This window comes from Macaca fascicularis, chromosome 15 (assembly GCF_037993035.2).
Source record: "Macaca fascicularis isolate 582-1 chromosome 15, T2T-MFA8v1.1".
In the NCBI taxonomy this organism is placed as follows: domain Eukaryota; kingdom Metazoa; phylum Chordata; class Mammalia; order Primates; family Cercopithecidae; genus Macaca; species Macaca fascicularis.
Window position 1 is genome coordinate 102,611,650 of NC_088389.1, and position 19,863 is coordinate 102,631,512.

At 40.9% G+C, this 19,863-nt stretch overlaps 2 protein-coding genes across 8 annotated transcripts in view; one reads left to right on the top strand and one right to left on the bottom strand.

Annotated features, from left to right (window-relative positions):
* Positions 1–11,973, bottom strand: part of ABHD17B (abhydrolase domain containing 17B, depalmitoylase) — a 47,870-nt gene extending 35,897 nt beyond the window's left edge. For 5 of the 6 annotated variants that reach the window (XM_005581922.4, XM_065530699.2, XM_045373122.3 and 2 more), the window contains exon 1: positions 11,405–11,973. The gene's annotated coding sequence lies outside the window, so the exon portion shown is untranslated. The other variant, XM_015437276.3, reaches the window with a different exon arrangement.
* A 264-nt stretch (positions 11,974–12,237) lies between these two features.
* Positions 12,238–19,863, top strand: part of C15H9orf85 (chromosome 15 C9orf85 homolog) — a 64,334-nt gene continuing 56,708 nt past the window's right edge. For both annotated transcript variants that reach the window (XM_065530701.2, XM_005581920.4), the window contains exon 1: positions 12,238–12,600. In XM_065530701.2, coding sequence (XP_065386773.1) covers positions 12,499–12,600 — 102 coding nt within the window. In that variant the 5' untranslated portion in view covers positions 12,238–12,498. The remainder of the gene's footprint in view (positions 12,601–19,863) is intronic.

A 19,863-nucleotide genomic window follows, 5' to 3' on the forward strand; every position in this document is an offset into this window, starting at 1 on the left:
GGATGGAGGAAAGCAGAAGATGAAGATGTCTGTAAAACATTGAGGCAAATCCTTTATTTGAGATGAATCTCATAGGCTGAGCCTATAGTTTTTATTTGGTAATCTATATGTCTAGGGTATCTCTGGTGTAAATACTTACTTGTAATAAGGAAGAAAGCAGGCATTTAAGACGGGTGGTTTGCTCACCCTTACAAATGTCGCACATTAGGTTACTACATGGTCTTGCATACCATTTTAGGCAGGGATCTCATGGACCCTGTTATTAGATGAGTTAAATATATCTTTGATAACATTACTTGGATCTGTAGGAAATATAGGAATTGTGGAAGGAGCACTAGCCCAAGAGTTGGAAAATGAAGGTTCTGGCTATAATTCTATTTAAATGAGCTCTATGCCCCCTACTGCCTCAATTTTAATGTGAAAATAATGCACCATGAGACACAGAGCTTCTCTGGCAAAATTATACTAAATCCTCCCTCTTCTCTGTAAACTACCTATTTTGGGGATATCATATCCTATGTTAACATTATCTTTATGCAACTAAATATGGCTCTCTTCCTGCCTTGTCCTTACAGGAAAAACAAACAAAAAAACACAAAAAACCTTTAATTCTACATTCCATTAAAAATACTGAGAATATTTTAAAAATTCTCTAAATGACATTTCTAAAAGAAAAGTAAATTCTTTAGGAGCCTTACTAAAAACAAGCCAGAATAGTACAAGATACGCAGGAAATTTTCATTGACTTTAATATCTTAAAAGTCTAGGCTGGGTGCGGTGGCTCAGGCTTGTAATCCCAGCACTTTGGGAGGCCGAGACGGGCGGATCACGAGGTCAGGAGATCGAGACCATCCTGGCTAACATGGTGAAACCCCGTCTCTACTAAAAAGTACAAAAAACTAGCCGGGCGAGGTGGCGGGCGCCTGTAGTCCCAGCTACTCGGGAGGCTGAGGCAGGAGAATGGCATGAATCCGGGAGGCGGAGCTTGCAGTGAGCCAAGATATCGTGCCATTGCACTCCAGCCCGGGCGACAGAGCGAGACTCCGTCTCAAAAAAAAAAAAAAAAAAAAAAAAAAAGGCTAAATCCCAAAAAAGACAGTTCAAATGAAAAGTCAATTTATGTCATCTTTAATTATAATTAAGAACAAATGTAATTCTCTGAATTTATTAAGATTGCCTTTTCTATGTTTTTGTACTAGTCTCTCACTATGAGGAAATGAAAGGACAAACCAGGGTTACATAGAGTAACACAACAGAAAGAACAACTCAAAATGTGAGAGTAAACACAAAGAAATATATTTGAGTAAATGTGAATTTCTTCCATTCATATGTTCTCCTAATCTACAATTTCTTTTCTAGATGGCCTACAAGGTGATTTCCTGCTTAAAAACTCCTTGATGTCTTCTCTCTCTACTTGTAAAAAAATCAAGGTCAGGGATAGTGGCTTATGCCTGTAATCCCAGCACTTCGGGAGGTTGAGGCAGACAAGAGTTCGAGACCAGCCTGGCCAAAAGGGTGAAATCCTGTCTCTACTAAAAATATAAAAATTAGCCAGGTGTAATGGGGTGTGCCTATAAACCCAGGATTACTTGGGAGGCTGATGTGGTAGAATCGCTTGAATTCATGAGGCTGAGGTTGCAGTGAGCCAAGATTGTGCCACTGCACTTCAGTCTGGGCAACAGAGCGAGACTCTATCTCAAAAAAAAGAAAAAAGAAAAAAATCAAACTTTTCCACAGGTCCTTAAACACCTTGTGTCAAGTGGCTTTTTCTTACCCCTCCAACCATATCTTGATACTATCCCCCCTCATCACTATGGTTACAGCCTCTCTCACTCACCATTTTTCAGTATCTTGAAAGCATGAAGCTGTTTCCACATCAGAGTTCACGCACATGCTTCAAATTTTTTTGCGTGTATCTGTATCTATATTCTTCTTACCGTACCTGAGTCTTTTTTTCAGAATCAAACCTCTTTACTTCTCACTTACCAATATTCCCTGTCAGGCCCAAAATGAATTGTAATATAACCTCTCTCATCAACTTGTAGCATCACTGACAACCTCTTAACAATTTCAAAGTATAACAGGTATTTTTCAATCTTCAACTTATACAGGATCACTTTATAGCATTTAACATTGTTGTCCTTTCCCTCCTTCTTGAAATTAACCTTCAATCTTGGTTTCTCTGATGGTTTCTTCAAACTCTTTTTTAACCTATTTATTTATTTTTATAGATTGGTCTTTTGTCTTCCTCTTTTCATCTCACCCAAACCTACTGCTTTAACTACCCTTTATACTACAATGTTACCTAGATCTAAAAATCTAAATCTCTAAGGTTTCAGGTCTCTCCCCTTAAACTCTAGACTCTGAAATATCTCCATCTGCATTTCACTCTTTCCCCATGCCCCTCTTCATCCCTCTCATTTAATTAAGGTCTACTTCCTATGGACTTCTCTGCAAACCTCTTAGCCACATTTTAGCTCAACCACTTTTCAATGAATGTTATAAAATCACTCACTAATATCTATTTCATACCCCTCTAATCCATGCTCTACACTGCCACCAGTTGATGTCACCTTCCTGTTTAAAATGTTCTAATGGGCCTTTCAAGCCCTCTTAAGTCTAAATTCTCTGGCATGCGATACATGATTCCCCCACCCTCCTTGGTCTCTAGCCTTATTTCTGAGCATTTTCCTATTCAATTTTCTATTTAACATGCTGTTCCTCATTAAGAGAGGTTCTTTTTTGCTTCTGTGCCTTATCACATATTGTTCCTTCTTTGTTGATAAAATTTCCCCAACTCATCACTCCTCCTTCAAATAAATGAAACAACTTTTACTAGTTTTTCAGCCTCTGGCAAAAACAGTCTCCCCTGACCCGTGCACATGCTGATTAATTTAGATAATCTGTTTAGTGATACTTATTTTGGTTTCTGGGTGCATATGTATGAATTAGGTTGTGAAGCAAAATGTATTTTTTTATAGAATCTAACGAAAAATGGAAAGCCATTACCCTAGTGGTTTGTATCAGAACACCCTTTATATATGTAAAGTCCTGCTTCTGGCTATTCTCATTACCCCTACCTTCCACCCCACCCCCACCCTTTCAGTTTTTTTTTTTTTTTTTTTTTTTTCAGGCTAGTCAAAAGAAGCAGTAGAACTGGAGAAGGAACAAAGAAGTCTGTAGCAGGTTGTTACCAATTAGTTGTAAACGGACTGTGATCAGCCCCTAACTCTTTGATTAATAAAAGCAACAATGAGGTCTGTTAAAAAGCTCTGAACAAAATGTAACTTCTAGTGTTTCAGATGTAGGCTTGACAATACAAGTTACTAAATGACATTTTCTTTGCTAATAACTGATGTGCAGAGAATAATCATTACTTTTAGGGATTGGGTCCACAGAGCTAGAGTGAAAAATTACCAGCACACTAGGCAGGATAGTAATCAGAAACAAAATATCTAGGTCACAATCTGCAAATGACATTTTTGGGAAAAGTTTATTATATGAATTATTTCCATGGATTTTCATTTTCAAAACAAACTAAAAAAAAAAAAAAAAATCTAAATTCAGAAGCCAAACAAGTTTGACATGATTGACAATGTCTTTTATTTTTGTTCCTGGAGGCACTTGCTTTACTTCAAGTTTCTTGGGATTGGAATGGAGACTCGGCTGCACCAAGTAAATGAAGTTATTTCAACCCCCTTTCTTCACTCTGATCTACATTAGGCATATGCTATGCATTTTCTAAATCCTACCCTTTTAATGTGACTACATCCTCAACATAAATCTTAAATACTCTGATAAGCCATAATTTTAAAAAGTATTTATCAATATACAGTATTTTTAAGTGTAAAGGCCTCTAATTATTGCCATCCTTTTTTTTCACTGATAGATAATATTTTATCTATTTATGGGGTACATGTGTTTGATACATGCATAGAATTCGAACATCTCCTCAGACACTATAAGAAGCTTCTCATGGGGAAAAAAACTGAAAGTAAGGTCATCACTAAAATATTAATTGCTTGTTTGCTAGTGGTTTTCCAATAATCTATGTATTATTGCTTTTATACTTTAGAGAGTCCATTTTAACACTATTGAAAGAAAGAAAGAGAGAGAGAGAGAGAGGGAGAGAGGGAGGGAGGGAGGGAGGGAGGGAGGGAATATAATCAAATATAATCAGATTTGATCCAAATTCTCTGATTTCCTAGGTCTCTATGCCATTAGCAACCTCAGTTCCTTCAACTCCAAGATGATACACATCCATTACCTTCATCACAAAGATGACATGTGGTAATTAATGGGCTAATACCCGTAATACAATCTGAAGCTGTAGCATAAAGACATTCTATAAGTACAAAACACTTTCTCAATAAATCTGCATGAGATGATTTTCACATGAAAAAAGGTTTACGGTTTGTCTACAAATGACTGTATGTTAACAAAATAGATCTACTGCAATGACTAGTTCTTTCCATCAATGTTTTAGAATGAGATAAATATTTATCAAATAATGACACAGATAATTATAGACCGTAATAAATGCTATGAAAATACAGAGTGCTATGAGAACAAGGTGGGGGGCGGGAAGTAGGCACTTTTATTTGTTATATCTTTTAATCTTAATAATACTTTTCTCAGGTTATCATGAAGAAATCAAGAAATCAGGTTAATTAGCGTGTCAAGTTCACACAGCTTAAAGGTGGGGAGAGCCAGGAACACAGGTTTCACTTAGAGACCATATTCTGTCCACTCTTCCAGTATTTTGCTAATATCTGCATTGCTAATACTCTCACTGACTGCATTTCTCTGCTCATTCTCCTTTTCTCAATGAGGCTTACCCTAAACACCCTATTTAACAGGTTCAACTAACTCCTTTGGTCCACCTTACCCCTCTCTATGTTTTCTTTTATTCCAAAGCAGTTACCACTTTCTAAAACATTATTTTATTTGTTGTGCATATTATCAGTGGCCTTCTGGTAGGTGATAAGCTCCAGGAAGTTAGGGATCTTTGCTTGTTTTGCTCATAGATGTCATTCCCCTACTCCCATCCCCAGAATAGTGACTGGTACCCAGTGGACACTGGCCCAATTTTCCTTTCCCGTTTTTCAGCTTTAGCTGTATGCAAGAACTTGTTTAATCCTTCTCACTTTTAATTACTAGGAAAACAAAGAAGTTTGACCCTATATCTGAGACAAATTTATATTCAAGTAACATTTAAATTTAGCCTGAAATTCTATTCTGTTAAAAAAAAAAAAAAAGTAGGGTCATTAGTATCATTTTAAAAATCCTAGCCATAATAAAAAGTGATGAAAAGACATGTCAAGCAAACTCTGAAATGTGGAAGATGCAGAAGAGGATCAATGATCAGTATTTAAGAGTGTCTACTCGCATTTGATGATGCTGTAGTGGCTAAATGTGAGACATAGATGAAACATAAGAATCAGAGTACACTAAAGTAGTAATTGCTAAACCTTAGGGATTTCAAAAAACAGGTAAAGTAAAAAAGAGAAAAGTTGGAATGAAAGAGATGTCAAATTTTAATTTTGCAACAAAGGGATGTTAAGAACTAAAAACAATTACTATCACTGTAATTTCATCAGAACATCTTATCATAAAAAATTACCTAATTTCAGAATAAAGGGCAGTTATTTTTATTAAGTCAATTTAGATCTATGAGCACCTCATTATATAAAAACAGTTCAACATGAATTTAAGATCTAAATGTGAAAACTCTTAAAAGATGCTCTGAAAGAATTTTTATAACCCCAGTATAGAGAAGGCTTTAAACAGAATAATACATTTGATATTAAAATTAAAACAACTTCTAGTCATTAAAAGACAACGTATTTAAGTGAAAATGCATGCTAAAGAGTGGAAGAAGATTTTTTTTTTTTTTTGAGATGGAATCTGGTTCTGTCCCCCAGGATGGAGTGTGGTGGCATGACCTCGGCTCACCGCAACCTCTGCCTCCCGGGTTCAAGCGATTCTCCTGTCTCAGCCTCCTGAGTAGCTGGGATTACAGGAGCCCACCACTACACCCGGTTAAATTTTGGTATTTTTAGTAGAGATGGGGTTTCACCACGTTGACCAGGCTGGAAGATATTTTTAATGCCTACCAAATATTATTACGAAGAATACATTTAAAAAAGATGCAAATAAAAACTACAATGAGGTACCATTTCATACTCTTCAGAATGGCAAAAATTAATCAAATATTACTACTAATATTTTTGTACCTTCTAAAATATCTGGAATGCAAACAAGAAGACCCTCTCTCATGCATTATGGACTGGAAGGTGTACTTTGTAGAGAAAACTGACAGTTATCTAATAAAGTTGAAGACATTTATACCCTGTGGTCTAGCAATCTACTACCAGATTTATAAACCAGGGCAATCTTTCTCAATGACAGCTTTTGGCTGCTACATTGAATGAGGGGCACTACTAAACACAGGCCAGGAATGCAAGGCACTTTTCTTGCACAAAGAAAGTGCTGCTCAGATTGGGCGCGGTGGCTCACACCTGTAATCCCAGCACTTTTGGGAGGCAGGGGGCGGGGTGCAGTGCCACAGTAGGCAGATCACTTGAGCTCAGTTCAAGACCCGCCTGGCCAACACGGTGAAACCCTAGTCTGTCCAAAAAAATTAAAAATTAGATGGGTGTGGTGGCACATGCCTGTAGTCCCAGCTACTCGAGAGGCCGAGGTGGGAGGATTGTTTGAGTTTGCGGGGGTCGAGGGTTCAGTGGGCACTGATCATGCCACTACACTCCAGCCTGGGTGACAGAGTGAGAATCTGTCTCAAAACATACATACATACATACATACATACATACATACATACATACATACATAAATAGTGCTGCTCCATGCCTCATGACTTGAATATTCTGTTGGACATTCGTAGAGGGGAACAGAAAGAGGAAAAAATCCCACTAATGCCAGATAATTCTAAAGAGGATTTAATACCAAGTTTATTTGTATAGTTTTAATGAAGATGAAGATCTGTTATGAGTGCAACCACTGTGTAAAGAGGTAAGATTGCACTTTTATTTCTGTTTAAACTTTTCTGAAGATAGTTTGTCATTTCAGAAAATCATTTTCCACCAATGACAGTTCCAGCATTGGTACTTGAATGGCTAACTCAACATACCTGTCATAATCTGTAGCTGTTGTATTGATGGAGACACCACCCATTGGTACAAAGCGTCTAATTACTACTATTTCTTTTAGCAGCGCTTCTTATATTTCAGTGGGTACATACATCACCTGGGACTCTTGATAAAATACAGCATCTGGCCAGGCACAGTGGCTGATGTCTGTAATCCCAATGTCCTAGTGCTTTGGGATACTGAGGAGGGAGGATCACTTGAGGCCAGGAGTTCAAGATCAGCCTGGGCAATATAGCAAGACCCTGTCTCTGTAAAAAATGTATACCTGTAGTCCCAGATACTCAGGAGGCTGAAGTGGGAGGATCCCTTGAGCCCAGGAGTTTGAGGTTACAGTGAGTTGTATGACTCCAGAGATCCTGTCTCTTACATTATTTAAAAACAAAACAAACAAACAAAAAAAAAAACAGCATTTGCATCAGTAGGTTAAAGTCTGACGCTCTGCATTTTCAACAAGCTCCCAAGTGATTCAGATGTTGCTGGTCCACCATTACACCTGGTAGCTAATCTTGAATGTAGTCTTGAGCTCAAGCATTTACAAAGTGAAACACACATTACTTTATTACAAATTTTTCTTATTTTATTAAAGCTATTGCTTTCTTTAAAGTATGAATATAGATTATTATGAAGTTCATTTTAGGATAGTATTGAAGGAACTATAAAATATTTTCTATGAACGTGGGATGTACTTAGGGTCAAGAACCACTGCCCTAGAAGTCTTACACAACAGATACCTAACATACACAGGAATATTCCTTATAGCACTGTTTAATAGCAAACAAGTGGAAACAACAAAAATGACCATCGACAGAAACCTGACATAGTTACATAACACAGCACATACCACCTAACAGTAAAAGTAAATAAACTAGAGCAACCTGAATAAACATAGATAAATCTTGGCCACGTTGTATGAAGAAAGCAAGCTAAAGAAAGATATCTGTATTTAAATAGTCTTAAGACAATCAAAATAAAACTATATAATAATGTTCATAGGATATAGATAAATAGTTAAGTATAAACATGTGGATATAGGAAGGATGCATGTCAACTTTGGGTCACTGGTTAGATGTGGGGGGAAAAGAGAATAGCATTTAAGAGAGATATAGCATACCAAGGACACTTCATTATTTTTGTTTTTTGTTTGTTTGTTTGTTTTCCTCAGAAAGAGTTTTGCTCTTGTTGCCCAGGCTGGAGTGCAATGGTGCGATCTTGGCTCACCACAACTTCTGCCTCCTGGGTTCTAGCAATTCTCCTGCCTCAGCCTCCCGAGTAGCTGGGATTACAGGCATGTGCCACCACACCCAGCTAATTTTGTATTTTTAGTAGAGACGGGGTTTCTTCATGTTGGTCAGGCTGGTCTCGAACTCCCGACCTCAGGTGATCTGCCCGCCTCGGCCTCCCAAAATACTGGGATTACAAGCGTGAGCCACTGAGCCCGGCCGGACACTTCATTTTAATTGGTAGTTTTGTTTAACTGGGTGATGGGTACATGGATATTCATTATATTGTATGGCACCAACATTTATATTGCTATGTTAGTTCTCATTTCACTAGGACAAAACTCTTAGGCATGAAAAGGTGTTTGGAAAACACTGCTCCAAAGCAAAGGATTCAGGACTAGAGAAGACCCAGGTTCAAGCCTCAATTCTACTTCTGACTAATTGCTTAGCTTTAGGCAATCGAAATAATTAACTTATCTGGGCTTTATTTCATCTGTGAAAATTCCACAAACAGCCAGGTGCGGTGGCTCACACCTGTAAACCCAGCACTTTGGGAGGCCAAGGCGGGTGGATCACCTGAGGTCAGGAGTCAAGACCAGGCTGGCCAACGTGGTGAAACCCCGTCTCTACTAAAAATACAAAAATTAGCCGGGTGTGGTGGCGGGTGCCTATACTCCCAGCGACTAGGGAGGCTAAGGCAGGAGAATCATTTGAACCCAGGAAGCAGACGTTGCAGAGAGCCAAGATCACGCCATTGCACTCCAGCCTGGGCAACAAGAGCAAAGCTCCGTCTCAAAAAAAAAAAAAAAGCCACAAACTCACTTTCTCTCTCCAACTCGACAGGCAAATGGGGCAATGTATGTGAGAAATTTTAAACAGTAGGAAGGGTAGGAGTAATTTTCAGAATTAAGAGCAAAACTTTGGATAAATTAGAAGTAAAATCTACCAGTAAATAAATCAACCAATAAAATATACTCTATTTTCTTGTCATCACTGCTTCTAAAGATCTTAACACCAATCTTAATATGGAAGAAATTTTAATTCTTAAATAATGGCATAGGGACAGTCATTCTCCCTATCTTTATGCTGACTGTTCATCAAAGGACTGAAATTCACAATATCAAAACAAAGTAAGAGCACTGCATTAAAAAGTATTCTCATTTAACATATATCAACGGTCACATAACCAGAGTAACTGTTGCCTATATGGTTCTCACTGCCCTTTTTTATAAAGTGAGCAGGTGGCACATTTTATTAGCCCTATATTACAGATGGAGAAAACTGACTCAGATGTGGGATAGCATGCCCGGAGTTGTAGACCAATTCAGTGAAACTTGGAACAGACACTAATTGCTTAATTCTTCTGTGTTCATTAAGCTACTAAAAACATTATTTTCTCATGATGTTTTTTGGTGATTTTGTTTGTCCCAGGAAACAGAAAATTCTTTGTCAGCAGTCATTTCATAAACATTTCAAAATGGGAAAAGATACTCAAGGAAACAAGCTACTCATCAACTAGAGTACTGCACACTAAGGGACAAAATTAAAACTGCCTAGCCTGCTAAAAATCTAATCCTGTCCTTGCCAATTAACCTTATTAATATAGAGTAGGAGAAAAGAGAGGTCAAAATATAGGTGAAGGTGCCATTCATTTCCTTCTGAATTTCAAATGATATGACAATTACCGCACAACAGAGATTTTTACCTCTGCTGTTCCTTAAGTAACACGACCCCTATTCTCCACATAAAAACTTTCCAACAAGTTGGGCAGTCTCAAATTAGAATACTAGCAATCATGAGAATTTTCAAAATTCTGGCTATCATTAGATGTCACCCAACTGAAATTCATGCTATAAACATATGTAGGGAAACTATGGGAAAAAGTTCATTTTAATGTAAATTTCCCTGTTAATCTAAACAGATTAACGTTATTACAACATGTATCTGACTTTCTACTCCGACTCATGAGGCATTATAGTTTCATATGTTGGCACAAGATCTACAAAGATTTATTAGAGGCATAAAAAAATTCCAATGAATCATCTGTGGATCAAGCACCATATATCACAAAAAGTATTAAGCAAGAACACATTTCATAAACAGCGAAATTTAAAGGTCACCCTCTCTGTATTCCGTTATTCATCCTTTTGCTTACCAAATCTACCTCACCCTGAATTAAAGCGTCATTTACAGAAAATTCTCTTCTGGCATTGGCAGAAATCTCACCAAGGATCAAAGATCTGAACTTTTTTTTTTTTAAACAAAAACCCCAGGTTAAATACACTCTTTCCTTTACGAAAGACCCCACACAGTACAACCTAACACAGTACAATATAACTTTGTTTCGGGGTTAAAAAAAAAAAATCCCAAACAAAACCTTTAAATTTTCCAATTCAAAAACGATTCCTGATAAGCCTACCTTAGAGTTCGAAAACAGGTAAGATTAAAGTTCAACCATCTAAAGAAAAAGAATCCTACGACAGCCCCACCGGAATACACAAATCGCCAAGCCCCGTGCAGATTCAATCTAAAATCGCGCCTGACAGAGCTATAAGGACATTCAGGAGAAAGCTTTTAGGCACCCGCGAATCTCTCAGTGCGCCAGGGAGGGGAATGGGAACCTGACCCCATCTTTTCATCCACTGAGAGAAAAGCAAAGGAAATGAAATGGAACCCTTCTCTTCTGCGAGGAGGACCAAAGACCTTCTTAGAGCGTCGGTCGGCCCTCCCTCCCCCGCTCCCTGACTCCGGCCGCTCCACGGACCGCAGGGACTGTCCTACCGCTCCCCTTCACGCAACCACCAGAGAATCTTCTCAAAATCACAGACCCGATCAGGAGTGGCTTCCCCGCCTTTCCCCTGCGCCGAGAGGGATCCCGGTCGCCAACAACAAAGACGCTTCCCGCTCCCCTCCCCCCGCCGGCCCGGGCTCGTCCCTCCCGCGCTGCGGCTCCCGGCCTAGCGCCCCCTCCCCGGGCCCGGCTGCGGCGTCCCCAAGCCCCGAGGCCGCACGCACCTGCACCTGAGCGGCCCGGGCCGAAGCGCCGGGCAGAAGTGGTAGGGAGAGAACCGCAGCCGACGCGCTGTGCTCCACAAAGCGAGATCCGCGCTCCGGGCGCCGTCGGACTCTCTCCGCCTGCAGACGGGCCAGGCAGACGAGCGGGGGACCAGGGCTGCAGCCCCCGGGGCCGGGACGAAGAAGGACGGTGGCGCCCGAGGGGCCCCGCTCGCGCTCCCGAGTCTCGCCTCGCGCCGGCCCTGCTCCTCCACAAGAGCTCGCGTTCTGCTGACTAACGGCCCCGGTGCGGGGCGCTGGAGCGGCCGCAGCTGCCGTCGGCTGCTCTCGGGCCTCACGTCCCGCGCGGCCGTGGTCGCAGCCGCCGCCGCCGCCGCCGCCACCGCCTCCCTTTCTGGCACCGCAGACACCACCCAGACCCGGCCAGGTCTTCCTTCTCTTTAATCCTGCTTTCTTTGCTCCTCCTCAGCGTGCCAGGCGCGGGGCTCGCTCCGGTAGCGGGAGGGAGACTGGAGTGGAACCGAGGGAACGAGCACAATCCTCACTGAGCCAGGAGTTGTCCACTGACTGGAGGAAGGTGCCAAAGCTGACCCCGGCTCCAGCCTGCGAGCGGGCGGGGGGAGAGACGGAGCCCAGCCTCGCCTCATTTCCACCAATCACAGGCCGCCCAGCAGGGTCGGAGACGCACTGGGCTCCAGGAGAGGCTGAGCTCGCTCGGCAGGAGGCGGGGATTGCGGAAAAGAAGAACCAATAGGAGCAAAGGTTCCCCGCCCCTTTGCCTTGATGGACTACCACATTCGGGCCAATGGGGGAATTCTCATTTCGAAGAAAGCGGGACTTGAGAAAGAAGCTGCGCGGAGCAGGAGGGGTCGGGGCTGCGCCGCGTGGAGTGGCCTGGCCTAACAGCAGGGAGGGCAGAGCTATGCTCTTTGACCTCCCAGAAGAGTCACGTGGGCTGACCCGGAGCCGGGGCGGAAAGGGTGCATTAGTTTCTTCCGGGTCATTGACAGAAGCGTCAATTCCTGGGAGTCGTTCGTTGGTTTTCCCTTCATCCTTTTGCCTGCTCCCGGCGAGGGGTGGCTTTGATTTCGGCGATGAGCTCCCAGAAAGGCAACGTGGCTCGTTCCAGACCTCAGAAGCACCAGAATACGTTTAGCTTCAAAAATGACAAGTTCGATAAGAGTGTGCAGACCAAGGTAGGAACCTGCCTGTTGCACCGTCTCTGACTCCAGGAAGGAATGGTTCACTGGAGAGGGGAGAGAGGAAATGAGAGGAGTCGACTGGGGCGAGTGTGGACCGCAGCCCAGAGTTAGTCTTGGCTGCAGCGCAACTCTTTCTAAAATGTTATTCTCACGCCCTTTCTTTGACCTGGACATGTTGTCTCCTGGTAAATATTTGATGGTCAGCACACTTAACTAATTGCACAGAGTGAACAGGACCCTAATCAAATCTAAGGTGCAAATGGGGCAGTTACATCGTTCAGCGTTTCCATCTGGATCACATTAGCAGAGGGAAGCAAGGATTGTGGCATGAGTGTCTCTCTCAAACTTTACACCAAGTTTATTCAGCTACGATTTTTTTTCCCCAAAAACCCCAAGCCCACAGGGGAAATGTGAATGATTAAGTGGTCTTAGGCTGTTCTCACTAGTATAGTGGGAAATTTCTGTTTTTTAACAATTGTTTGAAGATAAAAATATTTGGTTAATGTAAAAATATTTGTTTTGCTGTTTATCTTTAGCAGGACTTCTGTAAACTGGAAAAAATTCAGACTAGATAGCCAGAGGACTTGGGTTGTATATAAGTACTAATGTGCAGGCTGGGCGCCGTGGCTTAAAGTGCTGTAATCCCAGCACTTTGGGAGACCGAGGCGGGTGGATCACCTGAGGTCAGGAGTTTGACGCCAACATGGCAAAACCCCGTCTCTACTAAAAATACAAAAACTAGCTGGGCGTGGTGGCGGGCGCCTGTAATCTCAGCACTTTGGGAGGCCGAGGTGGTGGGCGGATCACCTGAGATCAGGAGTTCGAGAACAACCTGGCCAACATGGCGAAACCCCGAATCTACTAAAAATAGAAAAATTTGCCGGGCGCCGGTAATCCCAGCTACTTGGGAGTCTGAGGCAGGAGAATCGCTTGAACCCTGGAGGCGGTGGTTGCGGTGAGCTGAGATCACATCACTGTACTCCTGGGCGACAGAGCGAGACTCCGTCTCAAAAAACAAAAACAACTACTAACTTGCTGTTTGCTGTGAATCTCGCTCCCTGTCTCCATAGCTGTATGGAGAGAAAATCAATGACGACAGGGGCATATTAGGGGCCAGCATCACTCAGGTAAACCTAATATTCACATAGGTTATGAAGCTCAAATTTACTAGATGTGTGGCTTGAGTGAGTTATATAATATTTAGTTTATCTGAGCCTTACTTTGGTCTCAAATGACAAAGTTATCAGGATTGTTGGGAGGCTAAACTATGTGATATGCATAAATGGCCTAGGTCATAGTAAGTGTTCAATAAGTGATTAATTTCCCAACATGATTGGGAAAGCAAAGTAATCTGTTTTTGGTAACCTGTGGTCTCCTTTCTTTTCCTTTCCTCTTTCTTTCTTTGCTTATTCTACAAATATTTAATAAGCACCTTCCATGTGCAAGGCCCTGTGTTCATAGGTATACTATGTTCAAAAGAGCTGACTCTGCGTTCACGGAGCTTATAGTTTCTAAGTGATATGGGCAAAAAGTAAGCAGAAAGATAAATAAATACCAATTATAAATGTTGGTGAAGGACAACACAGGTCAGTAAGGGAGAATAAGGAAGAATATTTTAAATTGAGTGCTCTCCTTTCCCCCACTTGGGTTGAGAGGTTTTTGAGAATGAAAACCTGAAGCAACATTTGAGAAGACTTTCCCAAGTTTGCTCCTATTATCAATAGGTACACCAGAATAAAAATAAAAAGCTGCACTATTCCAAATAGATGTCTGCCTCTTTTGTATTCTTACCGTAAGGCTGTGCACAAACATTTGCTTTTGATTGTTTCTCATGACTGTTTTCGTAAAAAACAGTTTTAACTAAAGTGTAGCTATTCCTAGGCTTCTCCTACTTGTACTTTTCATTGTGCATTTTGTTGGTGTTATCTAATAACTATGCCATTCTCGTTCTAAATGTTTTCCTGGGTCTCAGGTTTAGTCACTAAGTTGCAATTGACCATTTTTCTCTTTTTATCTTTAATTCCTTTCTCTCTTTTAAGTTATGGAAAAGTCTCATTTGTTAATCAGGAGGACCACCAGGCCACTTTGTTATTGAAGGTTCTGACAAAAACAACACAAAATATTTTACTGAGGAAAAATCATTAGGTTGATTGTTCATCTGTGTAATGAATAGCTAATAATTGTCTGTGATCATAACAGATTCTTGCATCTGCTATGAGTAGCCATCTAAAGGCAAGACTTTGTCAGAAGCATCTGACCCCCAACTTCGTGCCTATTCTTTACACTGCAAAGCTATTTGATTTGGTGACATCTAACAAAGGAGTGATAAAAAATGCCCATTCTCTGTAACTCCCCATAAAGCAAGCTTGTCCAACACATGGCGCAGGGAACATTTGAATGCAACCCAACACAAGTTCGTAAACTTTCTTAAAACATTACGAGTTTGTTATTTTTTGTTTGTTTGTTTGTTTTATAGCTGATCAGTTGTCATTAGTGTTAGTGTATTTTATGTGTGGCCCAAGACAGTTCTTCCAGTGTGGCCCAGAGAAGCCAAAAGATTGGACACCCCTACCTTAAAGGATTGTAGTAACAATTGACTGCTTGTATTAAACACTTTGTGATTTGGTAAGGGTCCTACATGATGGTTTTCCTTTTCCTTCTCTGCCAAGCAGTTTATTAGGACTTCACTGCAATTAGAAGTTGGATAATTAAAGATGTTGTATTGGAAGTTTATATAGGTAAAGCACTCATTCTCAAAAGGACACAAATGATAGCTTTCTTCATATACTTGAATATACTCTAGAAAAGGAGAGTATATTCAAGTTTTGTGCCATTCCAAATGGCCAAACTTGGGCCAGGGAGTCAAAGTAACAAAAATAGGTTTCAGCTCAATATAAGGAATTGTCTAACAGTAAAGGGGCTTGCGCCAGGAGTTGTAACCTCCTCTTCCCTGGAGTTATTTAGAAGGGTCCCTATGGCCATTGGTCAGCAGTACCCTCAAATGACTTACGGAGATTGGGAGGGTCAGCAGTGGGAATAGGTTTAAATCTTTTCTAGTCATTTACTACTAAGATGTTGAGCGGATCAAGGCAGCCTTTCCTGTCCTGGAGAGGCAGTGATGTTCAACAAAAACAGCATTGGACTAAGAGAGAAGAGCCATTCCTTAGCCCCAGTTCTGTCATTTGTTTTGCTTGGTGATGTCAGGCAATTTACCTATAGCTTTTAATCTATGATACTGGGTTAGTACTATCACTTGTCTTACCTTTCTCTCAGGATTGCTACAGGGATCATTAGAAAAATAATAATAATTATTATTTTTATATATTTATTTTGAAACATAGTCTCGCTCTCTTACCCAGGCTGGAGTGCAGTGGCGCGATCTCGGATCACTGCAACCTCCACCTCCCAGGTTCAAGTGATTCTCCTGCCTCAGCCTCCCGAGTAGCTGGGATTTCAGGGGTGCACCACCATGCCTGGCTAATTTTTGTATTTTTAGTAGAGACGGGGTTTCACTGTGTTGGCCAGGTTGGTCTCAAACTCCTGACCTCAAGCAATCCGCCAGTCTCGGCCTCCCAAAGTGCTGGGATTACAGGCGTGAGCCACTGTACCTGGCTACAAAAATAGTTTTAAGAAATAGGGATAAAAATATGAACTAAGAATAAAGCCTGTAATAATTTATGTGGACCTGCAGTTGATCAAAGCCTTAAAAAATTGATTAGAAAGAAATGCATACTTGTTGAAGAATACTGAAACAATAGAGAAGTATATAAGGTACTGTGTAAAAGTGAAAGTCTGTTCCCAGTTTTAGTCCTGTTCGGATGTAGTCACTGTTAACACTTTGATGTGTACATTTCTAGACATCTGTGTATGATGCAGTGTGTATGTAATAAAATACATGTTTTCCCTTCTCATTCAGTAAAGTGGATGTATCAGAACAGAAAGATTAAGCTCATTTTTAAAATGGCTGTGTAATATTATACAGCACAAATGTGGATTAGCTTATTTAAGCACTTTCCTATTAATAAACATTTGAGTTGTTTTCGGTTTAGCACTATGCCAAAAAGCCTGCAGTGCAATTCTGGTATTCATGTCTTTATTCCACATCTGTTATCTAGTACCAAACATTGTGCTAGATATTGGAGGTATAGGGTTGAGCAAAATATAGAGTCACAGTCTTAATTGAAGCTTGTGATTTGGTGGGAGAAGTGACAGGCATTAATCAAAAGTAATCCTAAGATAGATGCAAAATGATCCCATTTTACATATTGGGAAATTAGGGCTTAGAGGTGAATGACATGCCCAGAGTTACGTAATTAGCACATGCCTCTTCATTGGTTGGATGGGGTCTGTGGGAGGACAATTCAAAGGACAAGTAAATCAAAAGCCCTCCATGTGTATGTGTGATTTTAAAATATACATACTGTATTTTTGGGTGTAATAGAAGCAGTGTGACACCAGATTAGGGTCAGAACAGAAATGAGTGCTGTTTATTGCCACTGATCCTAAACATTGCCTGTTTGAAATATTCTAGGGAGAGTCTCTCCTCGTAAGGTGTGGCCCCTGGAGTATCACAGGCCAAAGATGTGGGCTGGTTGGGGTGGATCTCATCTCATCAGCCTGGGCTCTGTAGCAGAGGCTCCTTTTGCTGACTTACTGTGAAAGTAGATAGTAATTTAGTCCGTTTTCTTGGCTCCTGATTTAGGCAGAAAGCTGTCAAGTTTAAGATTAGTTATGATTGCATTTATACAGCGGAACAGGATTCTGTGTTTACATACACCTTTATTCACAGTTGTCAAAAATGGGGAAAACCTCCAAATATCTATCAACAGAATATATATAAGCAGATTGTGGCAGATGCATGTAGTGGAATACTACTCTGCTATTTTAAAAAAAAAGAACCACTGATATAAGCAAAGCAGATGAATCTTGGAAACATTAATGTGGAGAGAAAGAAACCAGATACAAAAGAGCGTATTATGTGATTCCATCTATAGAGACCAGAAAAGCACAAGAAAACTTTCTGGAGTGGCGAGAGCAGTGAAGATTATAAGAGTAAATATATTAAAACTCATTAAATTGTACGTTTAAGGCCTGTGCATGACATTGATGTAAATTTTACCTCAGTCGAAAATAAGCCAAAACAAACAAACAAGAAGGCTGGGTGCAGGGGCTCATGACTGTAATCCCAGCACTTTGGGAGGCCAAGGCAGGCAGATCACTTGAGGTCAGGAGTTTGCAATCAGCCTGGCCAACATGGTAAAACCCCATCTCTACTAAAAATACAAAAATTACGCCACCGGGCGTGATGGTGGGCACCTGTAATCCCAGCTATTTGGGAGGCTGAGGCAGGAGAATCACTTGAACCCAGGAGGCAGAGGTTGCAGTGAGCTGAGATCACGCCACTGCACTCCAGCCTGGGCCACAGTAGGGGGAAAAAAAAGGTATTACAGCCAAAGGACTGATGTACCGCCTAGATGTTTTAAAGTTCTGTTTTTGTTTGCTTGCCTTTTGTTTTGGGAAAGTTGAAGGAACACTAATTATATTAGTCCTATTTTAAAAGACAACTATTTTATTCTCCAGAAATAAAACAAAAACAAGTTAACATTCTAACAGATATTGAGTATCTTAGCTAACCACAAGTCACAATAATTCTAATTGTCTTTTCATCTTTACCTTTTTGTAAGTCTTTATCTGCAAACTCTAGTCATGACGCTTGAGTTTGTCTCTCTGTGGAGCAGGGGTCACTAACCCCCACATCGGTCCATGGCCTGTTAGGAACTGGGCCGCACAGCAGGAGTTGAAGTGCAGGTGAGTGAGTGAAGCTTCATCTGTATTTACAGCCACTCCCCATCACTCACATTACCACCTGAGTTCTGCCTCCTGTCAGATCAGCTCTGGCATTAGATTCTCATAGGAGTGTGAACCCTGTTGTGAACTGTACATGGGAGGGATTTAGGCTGTGTGCTCGTTATGAGAATCTAATGCCTGATGATCTGTCACTGTTACCCATCACCCCCAGATGGGACCGTCTAGTTGCAGGAAAACAAGCTTAGGGCTCCCGTTGATTCTACATTATGGTTAGTTGCATAATTATTTCGTTATATATTACAATGTAAAAATAATAGAAATAAAGTGTACAATAAATGTGATGCACTTGAATCATCCCAAAGCCACCCTGATCCCCCACCCCCACCCTGGTCCATGAAAAAATTGTCTTCCACGAAATCCGTTTCTGGTGCCAAAAAGGTTGGGGACTGCTGCTGTTGAGTAAAGATGATCATTACAAAGTAGATTTTGTATATAAGGTACTGAGCCTGGATACTGATTTTTTTCTAGTTTCAGTTAAAGTTGTAATCCTCATTTAATGGGTTGTGATGCCTGACACTGTAAAATGAATGAGTAAATTTTGCTGTGGGAAAAACCTTTCCAGGTAGCTTGGTATCAGCTGTTAAGGTCTTTGTCCTGTCTCGCCCTGCCCAGAGATGTTGAGCTTTAGGGAATAGTTCCAGATTGGTTCATGTGATTGGTGTGAGTAATTTTAGTGTGAGTGGTGAAGTGCCAGTCATGGGAATAAATGTTATTTCTCAGCCAATGGGTATCAGCAATTAAGGGTAGCCATGAAGTGGGTAGCCACTGAGCAAAGCACTTGGCCAGACATAGAATCTACCATAGATCTGATTTGACCATCTCTGACATTCTGTAGATGATTCTGGTGTTATAGAGGTCACCCTCTTTTATCTTTCTCCAAATTGGGAAATATTCTTTGGTATGTTTCCCAGTGCTATTCAGTGAGTTTATGTTAAATGTATTCCCTCCTCAGTTGATTTGTTTTAAATTTAACATATTTTTTCAAGTGACAAGACAATTTATGGTGTGCTAGGCATTAAGATATTTATAATATTACACCTAGTAGTGCTAGTGAAGGTCTTTACTTTTCCTTTGTGCCTTTTTCAATGCTTTGAAGAACTGTAATCCGTACTATTGTTTACCTTTTATTTTCTCTTCTCTCTTTCACACAACGTAATTTCCTCTATGCTTGGGGATATTCCATATGCTTAGATTACCAAGTTGCTTCCACTTGAAGCTAATAAAGCATGTTTCCTTTTTTTTTTTTTTTTTTTTTTTTGAGACGGAGTCTCACTCTGTTGCCAGGCTGGAGTGCAGTGGCACAATCTCGGCTCACTGCAATCTCTACCTCCCGGGTTCAAGCACTTCTCCTGCCTCAGCCTCCTGAGTAGCTGGGATTATAGGTGTGCA